This window comes from Phaenicophaeus curvirostris, chromosome 4 (genome assembly GCF_032191515.1).
Source record: "Phaenicophaeus curvirostris isolate KB17595 chromosome 4, BPBGC_Pcur_1.0, whole genome shotgun sequence".
NCBI classification, from domain to species: domain Eukaryota; kingdom Metazoa; phylum Chordata; class Aves; order Cuculiformes; family Cuculidae; genus Phaenicophaeus; species Phaenicophaeus curvirostris.
The window spans coordinates 1,002,988-1,024,760 of NC_091395.1; the positions used below are offsets into that span (position 1 = coordinate 1,002,988).

Consider the following 21,773-nt stretch of genomic DNA (forward strand, 5'->3'; position numbering starts at 1 on the left):
TGCTGTACAAGGGCTTTGGCTCCCTTGAAGCGCTGGATCACAGCCAGGTACAGGCAACACAAGAACCTTCTCTGCTCTCCATTTCTCACTCCCCCATAGGATACAAGCTTGAAACTCTGCTCCTACTCTTGAGCAAGCCAAGACCTCAAATTCTTTCCTGTGCCATTTGATAACATCTGGCTGAATCTACTTCACTGTGCTCTCAAGCAATTGGTTGCAAGCTGGCTGGTAGCTGGATAATGCCCCAGCCTTATGGGGGTAAACGATCCGTGTGCGATAGGGATGAAAGCATGTTAACGGAAGCTGCACAGTTACACCCTTTGTAAAATGACTTGATAACAGGTCAAATGCTTAACAGCAACAAATAAACGAACCCCCAAACCAAATGGACAGATCTGTTTACTCAAGCCTACTTTACATGCCAACGAGGAAGATATAAGCGCTAGAGCAGCTGTTCCTAAAATGCACTGACTGAGGAAAGTGGGAAAATCCTTCAGTGGTAACTTTTGTAGAAAATGATGAATCATGTTTTATGCAAGACAAACAATTCTCACCTAATCCCAGTACAAGGGCTGTAAAATAGCCATTCCTGAGCAAACTAACCAGCTGCTGTCTGATCCCCGCAGTCTGACAGATCAAGAATTCCATACAAGAGGACCAGAGATCATGTCCTGAGGGCCAGCACAACTAGTCCCACAATTCAATCTGGCATTTGGCACCCTTGGTCCTTCTCCTTTTTACCTCCTTTCCAAACCCTGCAGGCAGATGAGTCCTCTCTCTCGAGGCAGAACAGCAGGAGCAGCAGGCTGACAAGCCAAAGGCTGCCTCCTGCCTCCATCACTGCCCTGGAAGTACGGTGGTGGTCACAGGGAAAGCTGCACTTATTCCTCTGCTATGGGTCTGGGCTGAGGGCAGGCTCGATGGGATGCCTGTATCGGCTGGGATAGCAAGCAAAGATAGGAAAGGCTACGGTGGGATGCAAAGTGCTGGGTATGCTTATGAGGGAATTATGCTTTGGCTAGAAAAGCAAAAGCTGAGTGGAATCGAAAGAGTTTAGGAAGCTCCACCTGGAAGCAGAGATAGATTTTAGGGAGGGGTAGGCCGGACAAGAGCAGCATTGTTGGAACTGATGATGCAAGGAGTTGGGAGGTAATGAGAAGGAAGTAATAAATGGCATGGATAGTTGCAAATAAAGTAAAGAGGAAAGCAGGGGTCCCAAGGCTGGGAGTGAACGAGAGACCACATATGAAGACAGGTGTCCTCAAACTTTAGAGTAAAACCACAAGCACCTGATTTGATGCCTTATGAAAGCCATGAATGCAATGAACAGAAAAATCCCCAGAGATCAAGTACCACATCGGAAGGAACAGCCCTGCTGCAACGAGCCACCAAACCAGCAGCCAGAATGCAGATAGCTCTTGTAGAAGTATTAAACAGGAAGAGGAGAATGAGGGCAGGAGCCTCGCTCTTGCAGGCAGAGACATACAAAAAGCTCTTCCTCATTTGCACATCTTGCACAGCAACCTCTGACAGCAGCTGTTTCCTCCTGGCAGGGCAGAAGCCACCCTTTTTGCAACACTCACTGAACAGGTCACGCATTGCTGGGGAATGTGTAATCCTAAAGGTACAGTGTGCACAGTTCTCAAGTCTAAGAGGAACCTTGGAGGGATTCCACCTTTCTGAAGTAAAATCTTCCCCTGAGCATCTGCTGGAGCAGGGTGGCATACCGTTTGCACAATCTCACTTCAACAGGAAGTGATGAGCTTCAGACAGGTACCTCTCTGTCTTCATCTGGAAAATAAGCAGGCAAGACTTTGTTCTTAAGGATCATGAAGACAGAGAGAGGGAGGAGAAAAGAAGAAATATAATGCTCTCACAGTCCTCCAAAACAGTATGAGAGAAGGAGGATATCCTGAGGTGTGACGGGATGCAGGATTTTATTGAGGCTTTTAGTAAGTCGGGCTGTTTGGGTATGGTCTTTTAGATTAATTTATGTTTCTATTTGTAATACCTGTAAACAAAAAACAGAGTAGAGTCCTGCATGTTTCTTTGTTCTGGACTAGTCAGACTGTAAGTATTTCACTTTACATTGCTTTCAGAATAGGCACTGAACCTTCAGACCCCTTTCTCTAGGCAGTGACCATTCTCATCCTCTTTATGTGATAATCTTTTTGTAAAAGAAAACTAATTACCTTTTTGTAAAATAAAAAGATAAAATAAAGATTTAGCCATTAATGACACATTACCAGAACCACCTGTGAATTTGGCAAGGCTGCCTTTAACTCTAGCAGCTTGGGAATGATACCATTGTTTTATGAACACAGCCTCCAGCTGATTTAGAGAAACCCTCCTGTCAAAATATAAATGACTCATGATTTTTGCACAGCACAGAGAATGTTTTAATTTACATAATTATGCCTGTGTAAACTAGGCACTTACTGGTTCCCAATCCTGAGTTCACGCTCAAGTCTCCCTAAGGGAAAGGTGTCGCATGTGATGGGAAACCATTTATGAGTCTGCAAACGTGAAGGGTAAGAACAAAGAGCCAAAGCACTTGCCCTTCTTACAACAAGAAACCCTACTCACTGCAACACCCTCAGCAAGCACGAGCACCGATGACTTAGAGGAACGTGGAACAGCCGGCAGTGCCACCACCACAGACTCCAGAGTCTACTTTTTACATTTTAAAATGGGTGATTTGAGTATTAACAATAACAGACATTACCTGCAGCTACTATTACAATGTCAGCGAGTTGTGTATGGATCTTGAGCTGCTCTTTTGGTGTGTATCTGTGAGTAATGGTCACTGTAGCATCACCTGAAATGTAAGATGTGATCAGTTAATTGTTGCACAGAAACTGTCTGCATTTCAGGTGGAAATGACTTGCTTAGGTATGTTAACAATAGCGCAGACGATGATCAGAATTGTCTTGGGATGCACTATTTGTTTCAGCAGAGATGGAACGTTCCCACTTGCTGTTCACACATATGAAACAGAGTTATTCTTAAAAATTCTTAGAAGATTAATCAACTTATACCCTGCAGATTAACTTATTCCTTAATCAGCTTCATTATGTTCAGAGGAATTACACCAAGTAAACCCAGCAAGGAAGTCAGTGCCTACCTGATGAAGTACAATTTGTGTGGTATGGCCGTAAGTCTCAGGTGTTTGTCACAAACTAAAGCTTCAAGTACAAGACTACCACATTGGGATCCCTGTCTTCAGCCCCATTTGCTACTCCTCTGTCCCAAAGCATCCTACATGCTTCCCTTGACTTGCTGTTGTATAGACAGGAAAGAAGACCCTGTACCTGTGACTTAACTTCTAAAAACTGTTTCCCTCAAGCCAAAATTTAGTCTTTGGCCTATGCTTTTGAGAGATTTGGAGTTCTCTTTGTAGGTCCTGATGATGTAGCAAATGAGTCAGTAGTTATGACAACAAGGATCCTCCTACACCAAGGATCTTTGCTTACAAACCCTGGCTATCAATAACTGCACGCAAAGGCCAGACAGCAAAACCCTTCTCTTGACAGGAAAGTTACTGGATTTCATCAGGGAGAGGCATTCTTGTACAGAACCAACAGCAGAATCTGTATTTACAGAAGTCCAGTTGGACAGATCTGAAAAATTTTATCACCAGAACCACTTAAGGAATAAATACATCCAATGCACATATTTTTCCACACACTCAAAGCATTCCCAGTCATCATTTTATGTAGCTCAAGCGCAACAGGAATGAAAAAGACTGGACAAAAAGGTGTTTAGATTTTTACATGTGTCTCCCCATGTCTTGTATTCCCACTAAAACAAAATCAGCCAAACTCTTACTTCGCACCAGAGAAGGAAGTGTTTGAAGTTATAAGTAGAAGCACACGTCTTTTTGGGCAAACTCCATAGATCTGGGGTTTGCTCCTGCGTGTACCCACACTACTTGGCAAGAAGCTACTAATTAATCCTCATCGTAGGCCATGAAAACCCTTCTGCTGTTTGATGGAGACACCACTACCCACAAACCGAATTGTCACGGGGACAGGGACTTAAGTCTCATGCTTCACCCAGCAGCAACTGTTGAGATCCCTTGGAGACTGCCCAAGGAAGCAGCAAAGATAACAGCTATCAGACTCCTCCCAGCACTCTCCCAGATAACTATTTGTACCATACAGTGTTCAGGTGTTGCACCCCCCTCATCTCCACCTTCCACTCATCACTGACTCCTACGCCACATTATCGACCATTAAACATGTTTCTGCCATCTCCAAAACGATCCCCTCATCTGCTTCCTCTGGAATGTGCCTGACTGATCCAATCTGTGCCTCTCGTCTCATTAACTCTCTTCCTCAAGCTTCTCATCTTTGACCTGTCTGTGCTGCGACTTCTCTGCTCCTTCCCCTCATCTTTGACCCCTCTTCTCCTTCAATTTCCACAGTGCACATTGTCTGCTCAGAGGAGCAGACCAAGGCATTTTCAGGTCCTGAGAATAGAGAAGCATAGGATGTGCACAAGCAATTCCATGAAGTAAGTGGAACCACCAGAAGTTCAAAGTCTTTCACCAATGTTATGTAACTTAAATGTATTGAGAACTCAGACAGTTAACTGTCTTAAAAACATCTCTGCAGTAACCCTCCTTGTGACAGCAACATCCCAACTGGAACATAAAGCCTGCATGCTGGGATTCCTTAGATTTCTTCCTTGAACACCTTTGGGATCATAAAATAGCAACTCATACAGAGAAAACAACTGGAAAAGGACTGAAGTATAACTCATTGATACTCCTCACTTTGGTGATGCTAAGCAGCATAAGTCCAGCTGCAGATTCACTGTGTGCAGGCCACACACATACTCTTGAAAGAGAGAGCAGCATTCGGGCTGTATCAAGGGTTGAAGTTTCCTTCTGTGAAGCCTCATTCTCCAAACATATTAATAACACATTCCTTCATTCCCTGCAGAAGAACCATGCCTATTCTTTGATGTGGCACACATCCCTTTTCTTGTCTAGTGCTCCATCAATCAGACTAGTATTAGGGATCCTCTGAAGGGCCATCCTTCAGACATGAAAGGCAAATAGACAAATCACTGGATTCTGGGAAAAAAGGCTTGAATAAAATACAGGAGTCTTCTGATCTCTACTTCAAGCAGAAGAAGAAAGGTGTCTTGCCCAAAGTCACGATCATTACTTCCAAAAACAGATACACAATGAGATTCATTTGACTTCTTCCCCTGTACTCAGCAGAGAGGCTGAGATAATCCAAGGGATAAAACCCAAAGTTACAAATATTACCCGCTTCTGCGAAATAAAATCAGTGCTATTTTCCCATCAAAATTTTAGTGAGGGATGTGTCTGTAGTTAGCTCCTGAACCAAAGGAATGCTTCTAAGCAAATAAACAAGGAGGAAAGGAGAAAAAAAGAAGGGGGGAGAATAAAAGCCCGTACTTTCAGAACAGCAGCCCAGCTGCTTACAGAGTTCAGAAAGGGGAAGGTTTCCATTTATTTGCAATCATGCCACAACAGAAAATAAACAACTGTCTTCCACTGCTGCTTCTTTGTCTCTAGGAATTAAGACCCTACATGACATTGCCAAGGCAATTCTCTAGAGAGACGTTACAGGAGACACAGTTTGTCCGTCAGGGTGCCAATGCTCTCAGGCTTGATCAGACGTTGCCACCTACAGGACGCGATGTTTTCTTACGCACACAATGCCACATGTAGACAGACCCCAGCTTTCCAGCTTTGTTCAGAATCTGTCAAAAAACAACTAAAACCGACAACAAAAACACATCGCTTCTCAATAAAATTATTTAATCGAACCAGCCCAATTACTGATAAAGCCCTACCCTGACTGGTAGCCTGAGACAGCTCTTTTTCAGCACTTAACTGCAGGTCTTGTCTGGTCCTCATCCCTCTGAATGAATTCCAAAAGGATGAATAGAAGAGCTCGCAGTTCCTTTATATTAGGTGGCTAAAACTGTTCTAAACACATGCTTAAGAAGAAAGCCTGCTTTTGCTTGGTGGAAAATACAATCAGCAACATTTAACTTTCAACTCCTAACCACCCTTCACCCAGAAACACCACACTTGCTAAAGCCACCACATCTCATATCCTGATGGACATCTCTGATCGCAATGCACAAATTTTGCACTGCTATTGGCCACTAAGAAAATGGGTGGGAAGAGTTATTCCATTTAAGTTACTATTTTTATTATGTTCACGTTTCCAGTGCTTCCTTTAGTTCCACCTCCTTGATACCAGTGTGTTTAGGCTTTATGCATCCTCTTTTCACAGCCTAGCACAGCTCTATCTCAACTGCCTTCAGCTTCTTTTCTGCAATGAGGCCTGCAGAAGTTCTGATAACTGCCACCCAGCCTGCTTTCCCTTCTACATGCTGTCCAGGCTGGCCTCTCCCTGCTCAGAGCAGAAGCAGAGAAGACTGCAGAAGACTGACCAGATCCTCAAGGACAGCCCCCTCTGAGTTAGGAATGAAAGCTACATGAGACCACCCCAACTATGGAAACTTTTATCACCATGTACCTGATAAAGACATGCTTAAAACTGACTTGTTTTGAAAGAAGTACAAATGTTCCTTTATTTTTTCACTGCTGGTTGCTTTTTACTATATGTTACTGCTTGGCAGGCTGGGAAACAAGAAGAACTACCTCAAAAATAAATCCATTTCTTCAGAATAAGCAAAGACCACTTCAATGTGTTAGCTCTTTCCACACCTAGATTCCCCTGTTTTTGTTGGTAAGGGAATAGCTGAGCGTTTTTCAACCCCTGCATAGAGTGCTTGATATTCATAGCATGAGTGACAACACCAGTAAACAGGACTGTCAGTTGAGGAATATGTAACATTTTAGGTACTGGAATGTGCGCAGATGCCCATGGAGCACAACCATGTTTGTTCACAGGCCAACAAACACGTGGACCAGCCCCTCCAAATAAGTCACAGGGCCAGGCAGTACAATAAGAACTACAAACCCAGGGTATGAGTGAATGAAATCAAGCCATAGACCCAAGTAACTCAGAAGCTGAATGCTACAGAATAGAATTTAGTTACAGCTAAAACACATCCATGCAACCAACACGGGTTCTGTATCAAGGTGCAGAAAGAACCAGGAGCCACTAGGACTCCTCCTGTCCACCTGAGAGACAGGCAATCAGTTTGCAGCATGGCTCTACGGGATTTAGAGCCCATTTCAAATGCTGAGCTGCACCACCAGCTCTATACATAACCTAACACTGGCAGTGAAGGGCAAAAATGCCGCCCTTTTTCATGGGATGTGACCAGAACTCTGCACTGATGGTAATTACAACCTGAATGCGGAGAGAAGTTTCAAATAGCACCTTTCCCACAGAGGCTGAGTGGAAACACCAACTCTGTGATTAGTGAGAAGCTGTTAGGGTTCTATTATATTAATAACAGATTGCATTCCACTCCTGTTAAATATGCTTGGGATTAAACATCCATGTTTACCTCCTTCGTGCACACCACTGTGGCAGTTTCTAACATCCAAATGAAGTTGCAAAAGGAGAGTATTCTACTTAGATGGTATTTGTTTTTCTTTCTATAGCACAATTATAGCAGCACATGCATACTTCTGTAATTAGAATTACTTAAAAGCATTTCCATTACTGTCCGCAGTTTGCAGGGGAAATAAACTGCACTGCAGGAAAATCCCCAGGCCAAGGTACAATATCATACAGCTCACACCGAAAAGTGATTTTGCTGGTCATTTGGATATTTTCATAATCACCACCTAATTAACACAGCACAACACAGGAATGATGTCAGATTTTCTTGTGTGTGTGTGTGTGTGTGTGTGCATGAACAACTTGAAACAAATATCGCTTAAGTCTGAGGACAAGGCATAGAAGTATAAAACCTCGAATAAACGTCCCATGAACCTCGGGGGCTCTGTAAGGCCACACCACCAGGTACTCCCCTCAGCATTCAGTGCTGACTGTGTTTAAACAGGAGCTCTTTCAGATGTAGGACAAAATGATGACATTTGCTGGAGAACCTCCACTATAAGGACAGGCTGAGAGAGTTGGGGTTGTTCAGCCTGGAGAAGAGGAAGTTCCGAGGAGACCTTAGAGCAGCTTCCAATGCTGAAAAGGGCTCTAGATGCGGGAGGGCAGGGATAGGATGAGGGGGAATGGTTTGAAGCTGAGAGAGGGGAGAGTGAGATGAGATCTTAGGGAGGAATGTTTTCCTACAAGGGTGGGGAGGCCCAGGCTGCCCAGAGAAGCTGTGGCTGCTCCATCCCTGGAGGTGTTCAAGGCCAGGTTGGATGAGGCTTGAAGCCCCTGATCCAGTGGGAGGTGTCCTTGCCTATGGTAGTGGGTGGAACTGGGTGGGCTTTTAGGTCCCTTCCAACAAAAACCGTGCCAGGATTCTATGATAACAACAGAAAAAGTTGAGTCCAGAAACTGCTCTCCTAAGAATATGCCAAGTAATGTATTACCAAATGTATCTCCTTGTTCTGATTGCAAATATTGTACAAGAGAATTGTCATCTGAGTCCTGTGGTCAGCTTTATTTAATGATTACACAAACGGAAACACTAAAGCACCGCTCATGGGCTTACCTCCAGGCCTCTCATGCTCTCCATCAGTGTGCAGAAGCATTGAAATAGGCATTCCAACGTGCTTAGATCTTCCAGCTACAACGACGTTTTTTCCAAATGTTTGTATTCCTTATAGGGAAACAAACCCAAAACTATCAAAAAACTGTGTTTTGCTCTTCTGATCAACCTAAACCTTTCTTCTCAACCCCTAGGGTATAGTTATTTGCTGCTGCGGACTGCTGACATCAACATGACTTTAAAATCCCCAAGGCTGAACTGGTAGGGTGAATCGACAAACGAACTTTAGGCTTTCACCTTGGAGAAACACAACTGGCAACTCGCTTAGATTATCTGGATCACCCTTTGGAAGGACTTGATTTCCCTTCTCTGAACACAAAGGGAAATGGAAGCTCTTATATCTATCAATAGGAATATGTATATTATGAAATGACAACTATTGAACACATACACATCCTTTTCCCCTTCTAGTACTGAAATAAATGTTCCCATTTCTGCTCTTGTTTCTTCTGCTTCTCCCACAAGAATTTAGGGATCCCAATCTTCTATTTGATAAATAACCAGGAGGTCAGCAATGTCACAGAAAGTTCCTTGCAGCATTATAAATGTAGAAAATAAGTTACCAAAGTGTTTTACCAAGTCTTCTGCACCAAGTACTGTCTACACGTATTTAATAGTTACATTGCTGCCAAAAGATCTCATCTGTTTGGCACCTCCTAATTATTCAGATGGATCCTCTACATATATGCTCTTCAGTCAGCTCAATGCGTTTAGATAACCTACACTTCTAACTCACATCTGACTTGAGCCTTCACTCATCTCCCACGAAAAAGGGATTGCAACGCAGCTCAGTCTCTCACCTGTCCGTCTGATGATTTCCCACACGGCAGCAGCGGTGGCCGGTATGACAGAAGGCTGATCAAGACACAGACGCCCAATGTTCATAATGTGAAATCCATCCACGTCCTTTTCGGGTGTGATCGCGTTACAAACTGTTCGTTCATCGATGTGCTCTAGGAAACACACTGCTGTCAAATCACAGCTCTTTCACTCACCAGGCGTCACCAACGGCATCTGAGTCAATACACACAAGCTGGGTCTAGTGAACGTAATTACTGTTATTCATTAGGAATAAACTACACGCCCCCTCTAAACACAGCAGGTACAACTTCACCTTTTTTAAAGTCAGCTACTGAAAATTAAACGATTCTGTATGCAATGCTGCTAATACAACAGATTACATCAAAATAGCAGAGGCTGCTACACAGCTGAGAATGACAACATAGTAAGTATTGAAATAAACATTTCTTCAAGACACTTCAGAGTCATTTCTGCATTCTGGAAGTGTTTACTCCCAAGTGGTTAAAAAATAAAATCATAGGAGAAAATTTCTTGTGAATGTCACCTGTCTCTAAGATCACAAGGGATACACGAGTTGAAAGCAAATGCATGGAAACCCTAAGCTGAAAGAATGTCGCAGGCCTAGCTTTCATTTTCCAGTTTACAGTACAACTGGTTGTAATAATTTGTTAACCAGGAGGACCAAAACATATCCTGTTTCATTGGAAAACTGAGAGAATACATAAAATTGTTTGATGTTGATGAGCTGAAAACACTAAGTGTGGCTTAAATGATATCACCTGCACATAATTTATTGTTCATTACAAAGAGAAATTATTATTTTCCATAAGCACTGTTGATACGGAATAGCCTGCAACTCCTTAAAGTTTACAGTGCATAAGCACTGGTAATGACAATGAAAATACCTGTGCTAGTCAGCCCTCCCTACACAAAGTGACAAACCCAAGTATAAAGCTCGCTTGCGTAAAGACATTTGAAAGAAATGGCTCTGCAAAATGTCCCTATACTGACTCAGAAAGGAACTGTGTCTAATAAATATATTTACCCACATGTATTTATATTTTTTTTATATGGGATGTTTGTATTTAGTAGTGAGTCAGCTCTACTTAGGCATTTTGTGATTTTGCATTAAAAGGAGCCAGCTAATTAAAAGATATGCATGTTATAAAGCCTCAAATGTGGTTATCTCTTGTTAAAAGATTCCCAATTAAACTCCCTGCTAGTCAAACCATACTGTTCTGATTTATAGCTTAATCCTCCATTTTCTTATGGGAGGAAGTTTCTTCCTGAATCCTAACAAGAAAAGTCCATGGAAATAAAGATGTTAAGCATACTGATGAAAGTCTCTCAGAAGCCAAGCTACCCTAATCCAAACCGAAGGCAACTACAACCTTGTTTTTATGTCAACACAGGGAATAAAAAAACAAAACAAGGAAGAAATTTAGAGTAACCCAATAAACAGGTTTTTCCAAAGAAAACTTGTTAACTTTAGGTGAGTTGGTTGTTGATCAAACAAAAACATGGCAGCCTGGGATAGGAGAGAACATTGCTCTGACAAGCACCTCCTTGTCATCATTTGTCTGCAGCTCCCAGAAATGGACAGGTAATAGAGACATTCATGTAAAAGGGAACGAAATCATGCTTTGCATGGATTTTTATTTTCCCACTCAAAAGTGATTTGCAGAATTACAGAGAAGGGCACATAGTGCTGGGAAGAAATTCACCTGCACAGCTGGGACAAACAGGCTGCCACGGGACAAGCCGATGTGGACACCTTTCCTGCTAAGAGGCACTGCAAAAGCACTAGCTCGGGCTGGCCATCCCCAAAACAAATCAACCAACCAAATTAAACCTGTGCAGACCACATTATTTCATAAGTAGAATTTGTTTGCCTCAATAAATGTATTTTCCCGCTTTGTGTCCATTTGACTGGAGGTAGCCTCGTTTATTCCCAGAGAAACAAACCAGTTTAAGTCTCTTATGGTCAGTCTCACAGAACACGCTCACCCTCCTCTCTAGTGATGCTCGCAAAAATGTCCTTGCTGTCATTCCAAGCTGCTCTCCAGGCCAAATTCCTCTCTGCACTCACCCTTTCACTTGTTAACTCGACTTGCAATACAACACCAGGTATCACTTGCCAAGCTCCTCTGACAGGCACAGAGAAGCTCTTAGTTGTATGATAAACGTACCTCTGATGTTGACATACGAGAGAGACAGACTGGTTTTCAAAAGGGAAGGCTGATGCAAACAAAAACATGGCACAAAAGGGGTTTGAAAACATAGTACACAGATGAAAAAATACAGACAGGGAGCAAGGAGAAAGCTGTTGAGCAGCAGCAGTGAGCTCCCTAGAAACAGTTTTGAGCAGCTATACTGAGACACTGCTGCAATTTCAACAGGCAGCTCCACCAGAGCAGTGCGTGCTTCAGCTGACAGAGCCTTCTACAGCAGAGGGACACCCCTTTGTACTCCTTCGTCTCATGCTTCTTTGCTGCTCACAACTGAGAAAAAGTTGAGTTGTTCATTTTCTCTCAAATAAATACCTAAGGTTTTATAGCCAACTTCCAGGCAATTTAAAACAGATACAGGAATTCTCCACAGACCACTATCACATCACAAGTAACGCACTCAAAAGGGGCACAGAAGTTTCCCTCGGGCAGAGATGACAATCCTCAAAGTTAAGATGCTCCAGCTCACAGAAGTGAAAGAGAACAAAGCTGCTTTCTGCTTCTATTTTTATCCCAGTACTGATGAAAAGCCACACCTGTATGTGGTTTACTGCAAAACCCCCAAATCCCCACACAACCACCTCAACTGTGGAATAAGCAGTCTCCACTGATGAAGTTTCCCAGGTTCCTAGGCTTTGTCTCCTACCGTCCCAATGCCAATCAAAATAATTGTGGAAAATGAGCTAACTTAGCTTTCTGCCCTTTTGTTTATGAAGTTCCTTTGGGAGAACAGAAACCATTCAGTAATTAGAGATATATCTGACATCTGTTATGGAAAGAACTTCTTGAACACTTGCAGTTCACGACAACTTCCATATTCAATGTTATTCCACAGACAATGCACGACTGAAAAAGTTCTGCTGTTGATTAAACTCCTCTAAGGTTTTCGCTATGGCAGGCAACAGCCAGACGCAAATGAGCAGGCTTACTAGGTTAGCGGAAGGATAATTATTCTTCACATAGTTACTGTTACAAATGAACTGTTGTTTTTGAGAGGGCTTAAACATTTAGGTGTACTAGCACCAGACATTAGAATTGACACTAGAGTTATCTTCAGAGGTTTTTTGTTTTCAAATGTTGAACAGGTTTATATTTGCTGATCTTTAAGACCCAAGTCTGTTGTCGAACTCTGTATTGGTGCAGGCAAACAGCTCAAGAGCCAACTTTAATGACCTGATACCTTCTGTATCAAAAAATGCACTTTTACAAGTGGTACCTAACAATCTCACTGCATACCCTTTCAGGTAAGACAAATGACACTTGCCATTTCTGGGGAATGCAGTAGTGGATGTGTCCTTTTCCTTTGCTACACACTTCAGACAAAGATTTCCATCCCTAGGCTGTCAGTGCTCCACCTTTGGAATGAATTCTTACTGCTGAAATGAAAATCTGTTACATTACCTCTTTTCCCTAATCTGTTCTCAGTGGGAGAGATGCTTGTTCCAAGTAAACCGGCCACATTCCATCAACTCCCAGAGCTCCTCACTTGGCATCCAAGATTTCAGTCTCCTTACTTGTGTTATACTTCCACCTTGTGGCCAGCTTCTTACAACAAATGGCAGATTGCAGTTAGCTTTCATATAATTCATATAAGAAGAATTCATATAATTACATATAAGAAATGAAGGCAGCGAGAACTATCTGAAAGTGAAGACTGTGACTAGAGTAATAGTGAAAGTGAAGAGCTTACGAGAAACAAAGCTTCAGCCTCACCATCAGAGATGCTTATGAACAGTAGTCCCTGGAGTCCCAGCTAGTGCTACAAATCATGCCTATGCACACCAAGAAGACAATCCTGCTCTTCAGAGCAGACAATATAAATGTATAAGAGAGAACACTTGGAAACACAGAGGCAAGGGAAACCCCACGTGCCAGTTGGTTCATTATGACTCTAGAAATGTAGATGCCTCTCCATTAGGAAGCCTACAGTGGTTTAACTTAGCTCACTTACGCAGATTTAGATGAAAGCTGCAAGTTTTATCACTGCCAAAATACCATTTTGCCAGCTACTGCCAAGTGGTATTTCACTGAGATGTTATTACAAGTTAGGAGAAGGGAAATAAAACCCAAGAATGTGGCAGAGGCTTTTAGAACCTTGGCACAAAGCTCACCTGGAACATTAGGGACAGCACAGAAAACACAAATAAATGTTTAAGGTGAAACCTGGAATTGCTGTGAGAAAGGCCACAGCATCATCCCTCAGACAGCACAATTTGGCATGAAATAAAAGATGAAAACAGGCCAGAGGTCCTGGAGTTCAAGGCAAAACAGAGCAGCATGTTAGAAAAACAAAATGCACAAACAAAACCAAACAAAAAAGTAGAAATAAACAAATGACATGAGTGTATGTGTGTGTAGGGGAATTCCTTGAAATAGCATGCTGACTGAACTTTAAAAAAGGGCAAGGCTGGCAATAGGAACTGATTCTCAGGATTTCATTTGCTTCTTTGTCTAAAAACAGCTGCAGGTTGGTATACAACACAAAACTGAACTCTCAACTAATCCTTCATTATGCACATCCTCTTCTATGAGCTTCCACTAAGATATATTTGCAACTCAAAATTGCCAGATCCTCAGCTCTCACACTGACAGAAGACGTCACCTACCTGGGAGAGGTAGCTGCACTAATAAACCACTGACTGCTGAATCCTTGTTGAGTTTCGCCGTCAGATCTAAGAGTTCTTCCTGAGAAATGTCTTTAGGCCTCAGTATGATCTCACTAGAAATACCTGATGCAAACCAAAAAAACAGAAGAATTATTACCATCAGAAAATTTATCTTAGGACAGCTTAGTAGGTTTGCCTAAAAACCCATCTGCTTCTTCACAACTGTCTCACATAGCCACGGAGGACTTGCTAAGAACTCTGCTCTCACTGTCTAGTCTTTAATGTTGTATTTCTAGGTGTCAAGCACAATCTCACAATGAAACATAAAGAAACAAATCTGTGGGTGGAAACGGCAGCTCCAAAACTAAACAGCAGTTTAGAAATATTAAGGAAATAATGCATGTAACTTTTCTACAAACGTGCCCCTGAGCATTACAACCTAAACTATTCCAATTATGCTGTGCTAGCATTGCAGGCATTTTATCTGGCAGCTTTTCTACTCCTGTGGGAGAAAACTCATTATCAGAAAAGGAAAGCTTTCAAGTTACTTCCCAAGATTGCAGTTTCACTGATAGCACTGATGTTCCCTGTTTAGGCTACAATGCTCTTTCATTTTGAGATGAGATGTCATATCCCAGTAACCAGTCACTTGGCTTTACCGTTTGATTTCATTATGCCTGACATTGTGCCCTTCCTGTTCAGAGCTGTGAAGCCTCAGTGTTGGACTAGCTTCCCTGGCTTTGCTTTTGGACCTAAAGCATTCAACAGGACAGATATCCCATGAGATACAGCAGATGCACACGAAGACTGACATGATGAAGAAATTATTGACACTATAAAGAAAAAGGTTATTAGTATCTTCCTGTGGAACTGGTTACTTAACTACTGTTCCCACCAATTCTGGAGTCGTGGGGGTTGCTACCACGATTGGAGATGGGCTGAATACCACACACACAAAGAAGGAATCCAAGAGATATTGAGGTGAGCTCTTCAGCAAATATTTCACACTAAAAAATAATTAGTGTCTTGCAGAAACAACTAAAAACTAATGAAATTTCTCTCCGATTACCTTTATTCACCAAACCCCTCAAAGACAGAACATTTAACTGTCAAAGACTTCCCCAGGGTTCTCCTCGAGTTTCCAGTTGATAACAGTAAGGGGGCAAATTCTTACCTAAAATAATTTTAAGATACAGAATTGAACTTGCAGCTACCATTCATGTGCCGTTAAAACTACTTTTTTCATGTGTCTGTGCAACTATTTTTCTTCATGTCCATCAGAGAAGACGAAAAAGAAGACAGTGCAAAATTAAATAAAGATACAAAGGGGTTTCTTCCACACTTTTTTCTATTTGTTTGTTCCTAAATAACAGTATTTTATGCTTAACTCATTTATATTGCATAGCACATACCTACAGCTGCAGCTGCTTTTATCTTGTTTCTGACGTAGATGTGGCTTGCTGGATTATCTCCTACTAACACAACTGTGAGGTGAGGTCTCTTGTTTCCAGAGGATATCCATGATTCCACGTCCCTCTGAACTTCTTTCAAAACTTGTTTAGCAAGCTTTGTCCCTGAGATAATGGTTGCTTCATCACTAGGTAGACAAAAAGATACACACTATTTAGGCCTAAAATTTCATAAACAGGGCACTTTTAGGTGTGCAATCTGCCCTGTTAAATATTTGCAAATGCTTTGATTAGTTACTTTGCTAGTGTTTCAAATGCTATTTGTAAAACACTCATGCCCTACCATCATACCTTGGGAAAGACTCTTGTTTGAAGGGCAGGAATGTGCTGTGCCATCAGTGCACATGGAAAAGGTGCTTGCTGGCCACCCCATGCCTTCCCAACACAGGCACAAGCCAGGCTGAACACACTTACGGACTCCCGCATTTGGGAACTCTGCACTGGAAAACACCATTACTGCCACCAAGCTACAAGTATCGCTACTGCAAGAACACCACTCAGCTTGAATTGTTCATAATTGCTCATGTTTCCTAGCAGAAGTTTTCAAATAGATTTGAAATTTTATTTCACCTTCATATAGAGCAAATAGTTTTGCCCTAAATTGGCAAGTACCTAAAGTTTTACAAGCCCAAAGCCAAACCCAAGATTTAAACAAAGATTACTTTACCTAGAATATAAAGATTATGATGTCTTTCTTTACCATGGTTATATACACCGCAATTAGCAGCATTTGTGCATTACCATTCTGCTATTCTGCTGTAACAAATCAAAAAAATGAGCACTGAAACACAGTGTTTACACTTAACCATATGTTTCGGTTACAAACTGAAACCTCAACACTTCAATAGGTGGAACAAGTGAAGACTACCCAGAAATGAATTATTTCAGTCTTGATAATGAGAATCAGCTGAGATAAATCATCACAGCAAAACACCATACTGATTGTCCTATGAGCAATTTTAATCACCATGATTAATTACTTAATTTTTACACCTTGTGTTTGGCTACTCCGACGTTTTTTACCTGAACTTTGCTTGAAACATAAAATAAGCAAAGCACGTGATGTGTTTTACCTCTATTTCCTAGGAAGATAGTACTATTTATTATTTCTCTTGATCATTTTTAGATATAGTAGGTTTACAATTTCATCTAGAGTTTAAAGATCAGGGTACAAATTCAGTGTATCATGGGAACACGCATTATCTGTTGTAAAACATGAGTGGGTTCAGCTGCTTCTTCCCTAGGAAGAAAAAAGGGGCAAAAACCCCCCAAAAACCCTAGCCGGTTAGGTATTTTTAGGTATAATTTTTGATTAGGTATTAAGAAAACAAAAGCTTCACACCCTTTAGCATTAAAATGTTCTTTGCCTGACTACCCTGAACATCCAGAACTAAAAGAGATGTGACATTCTCTGCAAAAACATATGCTTAAAGCTCTCATGCAGATTTGTACACAAACGTGTCAAACATGGATGTTTAACAGATATTGAGTTAGTCTGCCACAGTGAAAAGTAGCTCAAAGTCATCCGCAAAACCAGCAAAGCATTCTGGGTTTATGTTAAATCTGGACAGGTTTTCAAAGTGTTGCAAGCCTGACCAGGTGGGGTTTGTTGCACAGTGTTCTGGGGAATGAGTGAGTCTGTACCCAGAACAACATTCAGGAAAGAAACCCCACCACGATTTCCTAGTTGGTCTGAAATCAGTTTTGCACTCTGTCTCTGCTACAAGGAGCTACACAACTGGAATGAAATAATGTATGATTAATGTTTTGTTGTATTAATAAGATGCATATTTTTTCTGTCATCATATTCAAACATGATAGTTGTTTAACGATTCAACACATGGGGGAAAACATCTCAAGCTCACAGACACTCTATTTATTCAGAGACACGGATAGTAGAACAGTAAGGATTTTAAAGTATTACCCTAAGAACACATGGAAGCAACACACAGCGGTGAGCTCCGAAACAACTCCTTTCCTCTGCTAGCCTTTCCTATGGGAAAAAAATAATCCTAGGAGCACAAACCCACTACCAGGAGCATCATCCCACCCATAACACAACTCATCTCCTTCTTGAACAACTCTCTGCTTCAGTACAATCCTATGTGGAAATGGAGAGCTTGTGCCAGCATTTTTGGAACAAAATCCAACTGTCTGCACAATTTAGCTGTGCCCAGAACACCGCACAGCCTGCTCGCCGCTGCCCACTGAGGCATGGACAGAAATTTGTTTAAATGCTGGTGGCTGAAAAGCAGAAAACTTTCCTGGGTTTGGATGCAAACATCAAAGAGGGAATAAATCAGGTGGCAAGGCATTATCATTTACCTCTCCAAATCTAGAAGCTTCTGCTTCTCCTCCTTCCAAGATTATTCGCCACCCTTCATGTCTCCAGGAATTACCTTTCCAAAGCAAGAAAACAGTTGCACTAACATCACTTCTCATGTAACATAGCTGATCTGTTTTCATAAAGTATATTTTGCCATCTATTCCTATCGCATCTTTCAAGTCTCTGGGTTTACTCAACAACCATTAAAGCTCTGAGCATTTCTCCAGAGGCAATAGGTAACGTGCTGGGAGTTTATCAGGGAAAGGTGAAGCAGCAGCGTACACGCGCACACCTGCTGCACAAACTATACTTAAATTCAGCCCACTCTCCCAGTCCAGCTACCTCCTGAGTAGCCACTTTTAACACAAAGGTCACCTTGAACACATCTGTGATTTCCTGAGCTCAACTGTACTTCATCTTCTATGCACCAAATACTATTTTCATACGTGAAATAAATATCCACAGGAACACCACAACTCAGTAAATACTATCACTTTTGTCATTTGGACCTTCAGAACAACTCTGCCTCAGCAAAACCACCCAGGTTAACCCTCAGAGGAGGAACTTCCAATACCTTTGCTGTTTTCCTTAGTTGCACTGGAAGGTTATTGAGTGTCTTTTGTTTCCTTGTTAAAAGACTATGTAAACAACTTTCTCAAATAAAGTAAAATGTTTCACAACTGTCAAATATAAAAATAGCAAGTATTACAATACATTGTTGCTTCTCAGGTTTCCAATGCAGATCGCTTAAGTCCTTCCATGGAAACATAGAAGCACTACCGGGAAAGTAAAAGCATCAGCCGGACAGGAAGGTTATGCTGCAGCAAGCCAGTCAGGACGATGAAATTAAGTGGTGAATTATCATTTTGAATGTTATCCACATGAAACACTCAAGTGGGTGTAATGACAGCTTTAATATGTGTTACTATGCCACTCTGCCTCACTATAAACCTACCCACTCATGGATGCTCTCATTCAGAACCCTGTGAGTTTTCAACAGCACAACGCACATAATGAATATTTCTTGTTCATGCACCCAGTGACTCACAAGATATTAAAGAAACAAAGATGCCAGCTGCTATTTCAGATCAACCTATACACTGAAAGCCCTTCCTCTCCATCCCCTGACCAACAGGGATCCCTGTTCCTGCCAAAACAGGATGAGGTCAAGGACAACCCTTCCTGGTCATTCCCCAACCTGTAGGGATCCCTGTTCCCACCCAAATAGGTTGTGGCCATGGGCTGATCTTCCTCTCCATCCCCTGACCCTCAGGGATCTCTGTTCCCTCCAGAATCTCATGGTGCATCATAACAGGATCTTTTCATTCCCGTACACACATGAAAACCACAAAATCATTAGCACAGGAGCATCTACTTTTTGCACAGCTGGAAGAAAACCAGCTCCCAGCAGCAAAGCACAGAAACAGGCATGCACTGGTGCAGCAATACAGCCTTCTGTGCCAAACCCAGCAGAATCGAATCCTCTGCTGGACAGGACATACAGAATATCCAGGAGGTCAAGTACTTACTCCAGTTGTCACCGTATGGCTGACTAATCTTTTCATGTTTGAAAACACCAAGCAAACACAATGCTTTCAGAGCCCCAAGAAAATGGCTGAGTCGGTAATTAAACCCCTCCAGCATAAATGAGAAATCTGATGAGCAAGAGGTCAGCTGAACCCCCTCCAAGCACTCCCAAACAAGTGCTTGTAGGTGCCATGCCACAACACAAACATAAGAGGCTTTGCTCGGCCAGCACGTTAAATGAGACAGAGGGTACTGATGCCAAGAGACCATTCCTTTTTGTATTCCTCACCCGAGGGACACAGGCTTTCCACAAACACCAACTGAGCCTGCTGCAGTGCTGCTGGAGACACAGTGTGACCATCTATTTATATTACCATAGAATCATAAAATAGTTTGGGTTGGAAGGGACTTCAAAGCCCTGAAGGGACTTCAGGCTGCCCAAGGCACCATCCAACCTGGCCTTGAACCCCTCCAGGGATGGGGGCCACAGATTCCCTGGACAACCTGTACCAGTGCCTCCCCACTCTCATAGTGAAGAAATTCCTCCTTATGTCTAGTCTGAATCTGCCCCTCTCCGGTTTACACCCACTGCCCCTAGCCCTATCACTACAAGCTTTTGTAAACATTATCATGTTAATTTATTTTTATTATAAAAAATGTGTATTCTCTTGTTATTTGTTTAATTTTTGAGCACAAAGGAACACCACAGTGTGCCCCCACCTGCCTTGCTCAGGACAGCGAGGTGCAAGGGGATGCAACGGGCTGTCACCACTGCATGCCCCTTCACACAGACTCTAATACTCCTTAGCGTGTCCCTTCACACTGACTGCAATATTCCTTAGAACATTCCCTCACTTGTATAGCAATGCTTCTTAGTGCATCCCTTCACACAGACAGCAATAATAATAAGCAAGGATAAAAATATTCACCCAGCACGTAACCACAGACGCCAGAAAAACCTAACAAATGCAGTAAACCTGCTGAGGGTCTCTTTGAGACATCAGACACAAACGTTTAACGCCACAAAAATGACCCAAAGGCTGGAGAACCTCTGCTGTGAGGACAAGCTGACAGAGTTGGGGTTGTTCAACCTGCAGAAGAGAAGGCTGTGGGGAGACCTAAGAGCAGCTTCCAGTACTGAAAGGGGCTACAGGAAAGCTGGGGTGGGGCTCTGGATCAGGGAATGTAGGGATGGGATGAGGGGAGCAGTTTTGAGCTGAAAGAGGGGAGAGTGAGATGAGATCTTGGGAAGAAACGTTTTTCTATGAGGGTGGGGAGGCCCTGGCCAAGGTTGCCCAGAGCAGCCGTGGCTGCCCCATCCCTGGAGGTGTCCAAGGCCAGGCTGGATGGGGCTTGGAGCCCCTGATCCCGTGGGAGGTGTCCCTGCCCATGGCAGGGGTGGGACTGGATGGGCTTTGGAGTCCCTTCCAGCCCAAACCATTCCATGATTCTGTGATTCAGTAATTCCCTGATTCCCCCCCGGAAAGGGAGCAGGCAAGGGCTCCCCACTCCATCCCACTGGATCCACAAAGCCGCAGCCCTCCCTCCCGCCTTCTCAGCGCCCCTGCGCGCTGGAGCAGAGCCCCTTTCCCCCAGGGAGAACTGCAGCTCAGCCCCGCGGAGAGGAGGAGGAGGATGATGAAGATGCCCGCAGGGCGCCGTACCTGAAGGCGCTGCGCGGGGAGCTGCTGGTGCTGCAGAGCGCTCGCCATCCCCCCAGGGCGAAGGAGGAGAAGGAGGAGAAGGAAGCGGCCATGTCGGCGCGGAGCGAGGGGAGGAGCCCGGGCGGGGCGGGGCGGGGCTGCGCCCGCGGCTGCCGAGGACGCGGGGGTCCGGCCGCCTCCCTGCCCGCGGGGAGACCCTGCGGCTGCCCCGGCAGAGCCCTGCCCCGCCGTCCCCTCACCCGCAGGGATCCCTGCTCCCGTGAACATGGAGCCTGGGCAACAGCGGCCGTTCGTGTCCCACCCCCGACCCGCAGGGACCGCTCTTCCCGCCAAAATGCGGCGAGGGGAAGGGCAGCCCTTGCTCTCCACCCCCCGGGAAATGGCGGCCCTTGACCCACAGGGACCCCTGTTCCCGCCAAAACGGATTGAAGGCACAGGCAGCCCTTGCTCTGCATCCCCTGACCCACACCGATCTCTCTTCCTATCAAATTGGGGTGTGAATGAATGTAAAT

At 43.4% G+C, this 21,773-nt stretch overlaps 1 protein-coding gene across 10 annotated transcripts in view; it reads right to left on the minus strand.

The window, feature by feature from the left end:
* LOC138719709 (bifunctional methylenetetrahydrofolate dehydrogenase/cyclohydrolase 2, mitochondrial-like) overlaps positions 1-21,363 on the minus strand; it is a 43,056-nt gene extending 21,693 nt beyond the window's left edge. For 8 of the 10 annotated variants that reach the window (XR_011337270.1, XM_069855041.1, XM_069855044.1 and 5 more), the window contains exons 1-6: positions 21,262-21,363; positions 15,688-15,872; positions 14,276-14,398; positions 9,441-9,593; positions 8,584-8,691; positions 2,726-2,818 (exon numbers count right to left, since the gene is read on the minus strand). Coding sequence is in view for 9 of the 10 variants with exons in the window: in XM_069855041.1 (XP_069711142.1) it covers positions 2,726-2,818; positions 8,584-8,691; positions 9,441-9,593; positions 14,276-14,398; positions 15,688-15,872; positions 21,262-21,353 (754 nt within the window). In the remaining variant the exon portion in view is untranslated. Of the gene's footprint in view, positions 1-1,727; positions 1,792-2,725; positions 2,819-8,583; positions 8,692-9,440; positions 9,594-14,275; positions 14,399-15,687; positions 15,873-21,261 lie in introns of all 10 variants that reach the window. The other 2 variants (XM_069855051.1, XM_069855046.1) reach the window with 2 other exon arrangements.
* Between the last annotated feature and the right edge of the window lie 410 nt (positions 21,364-21,773).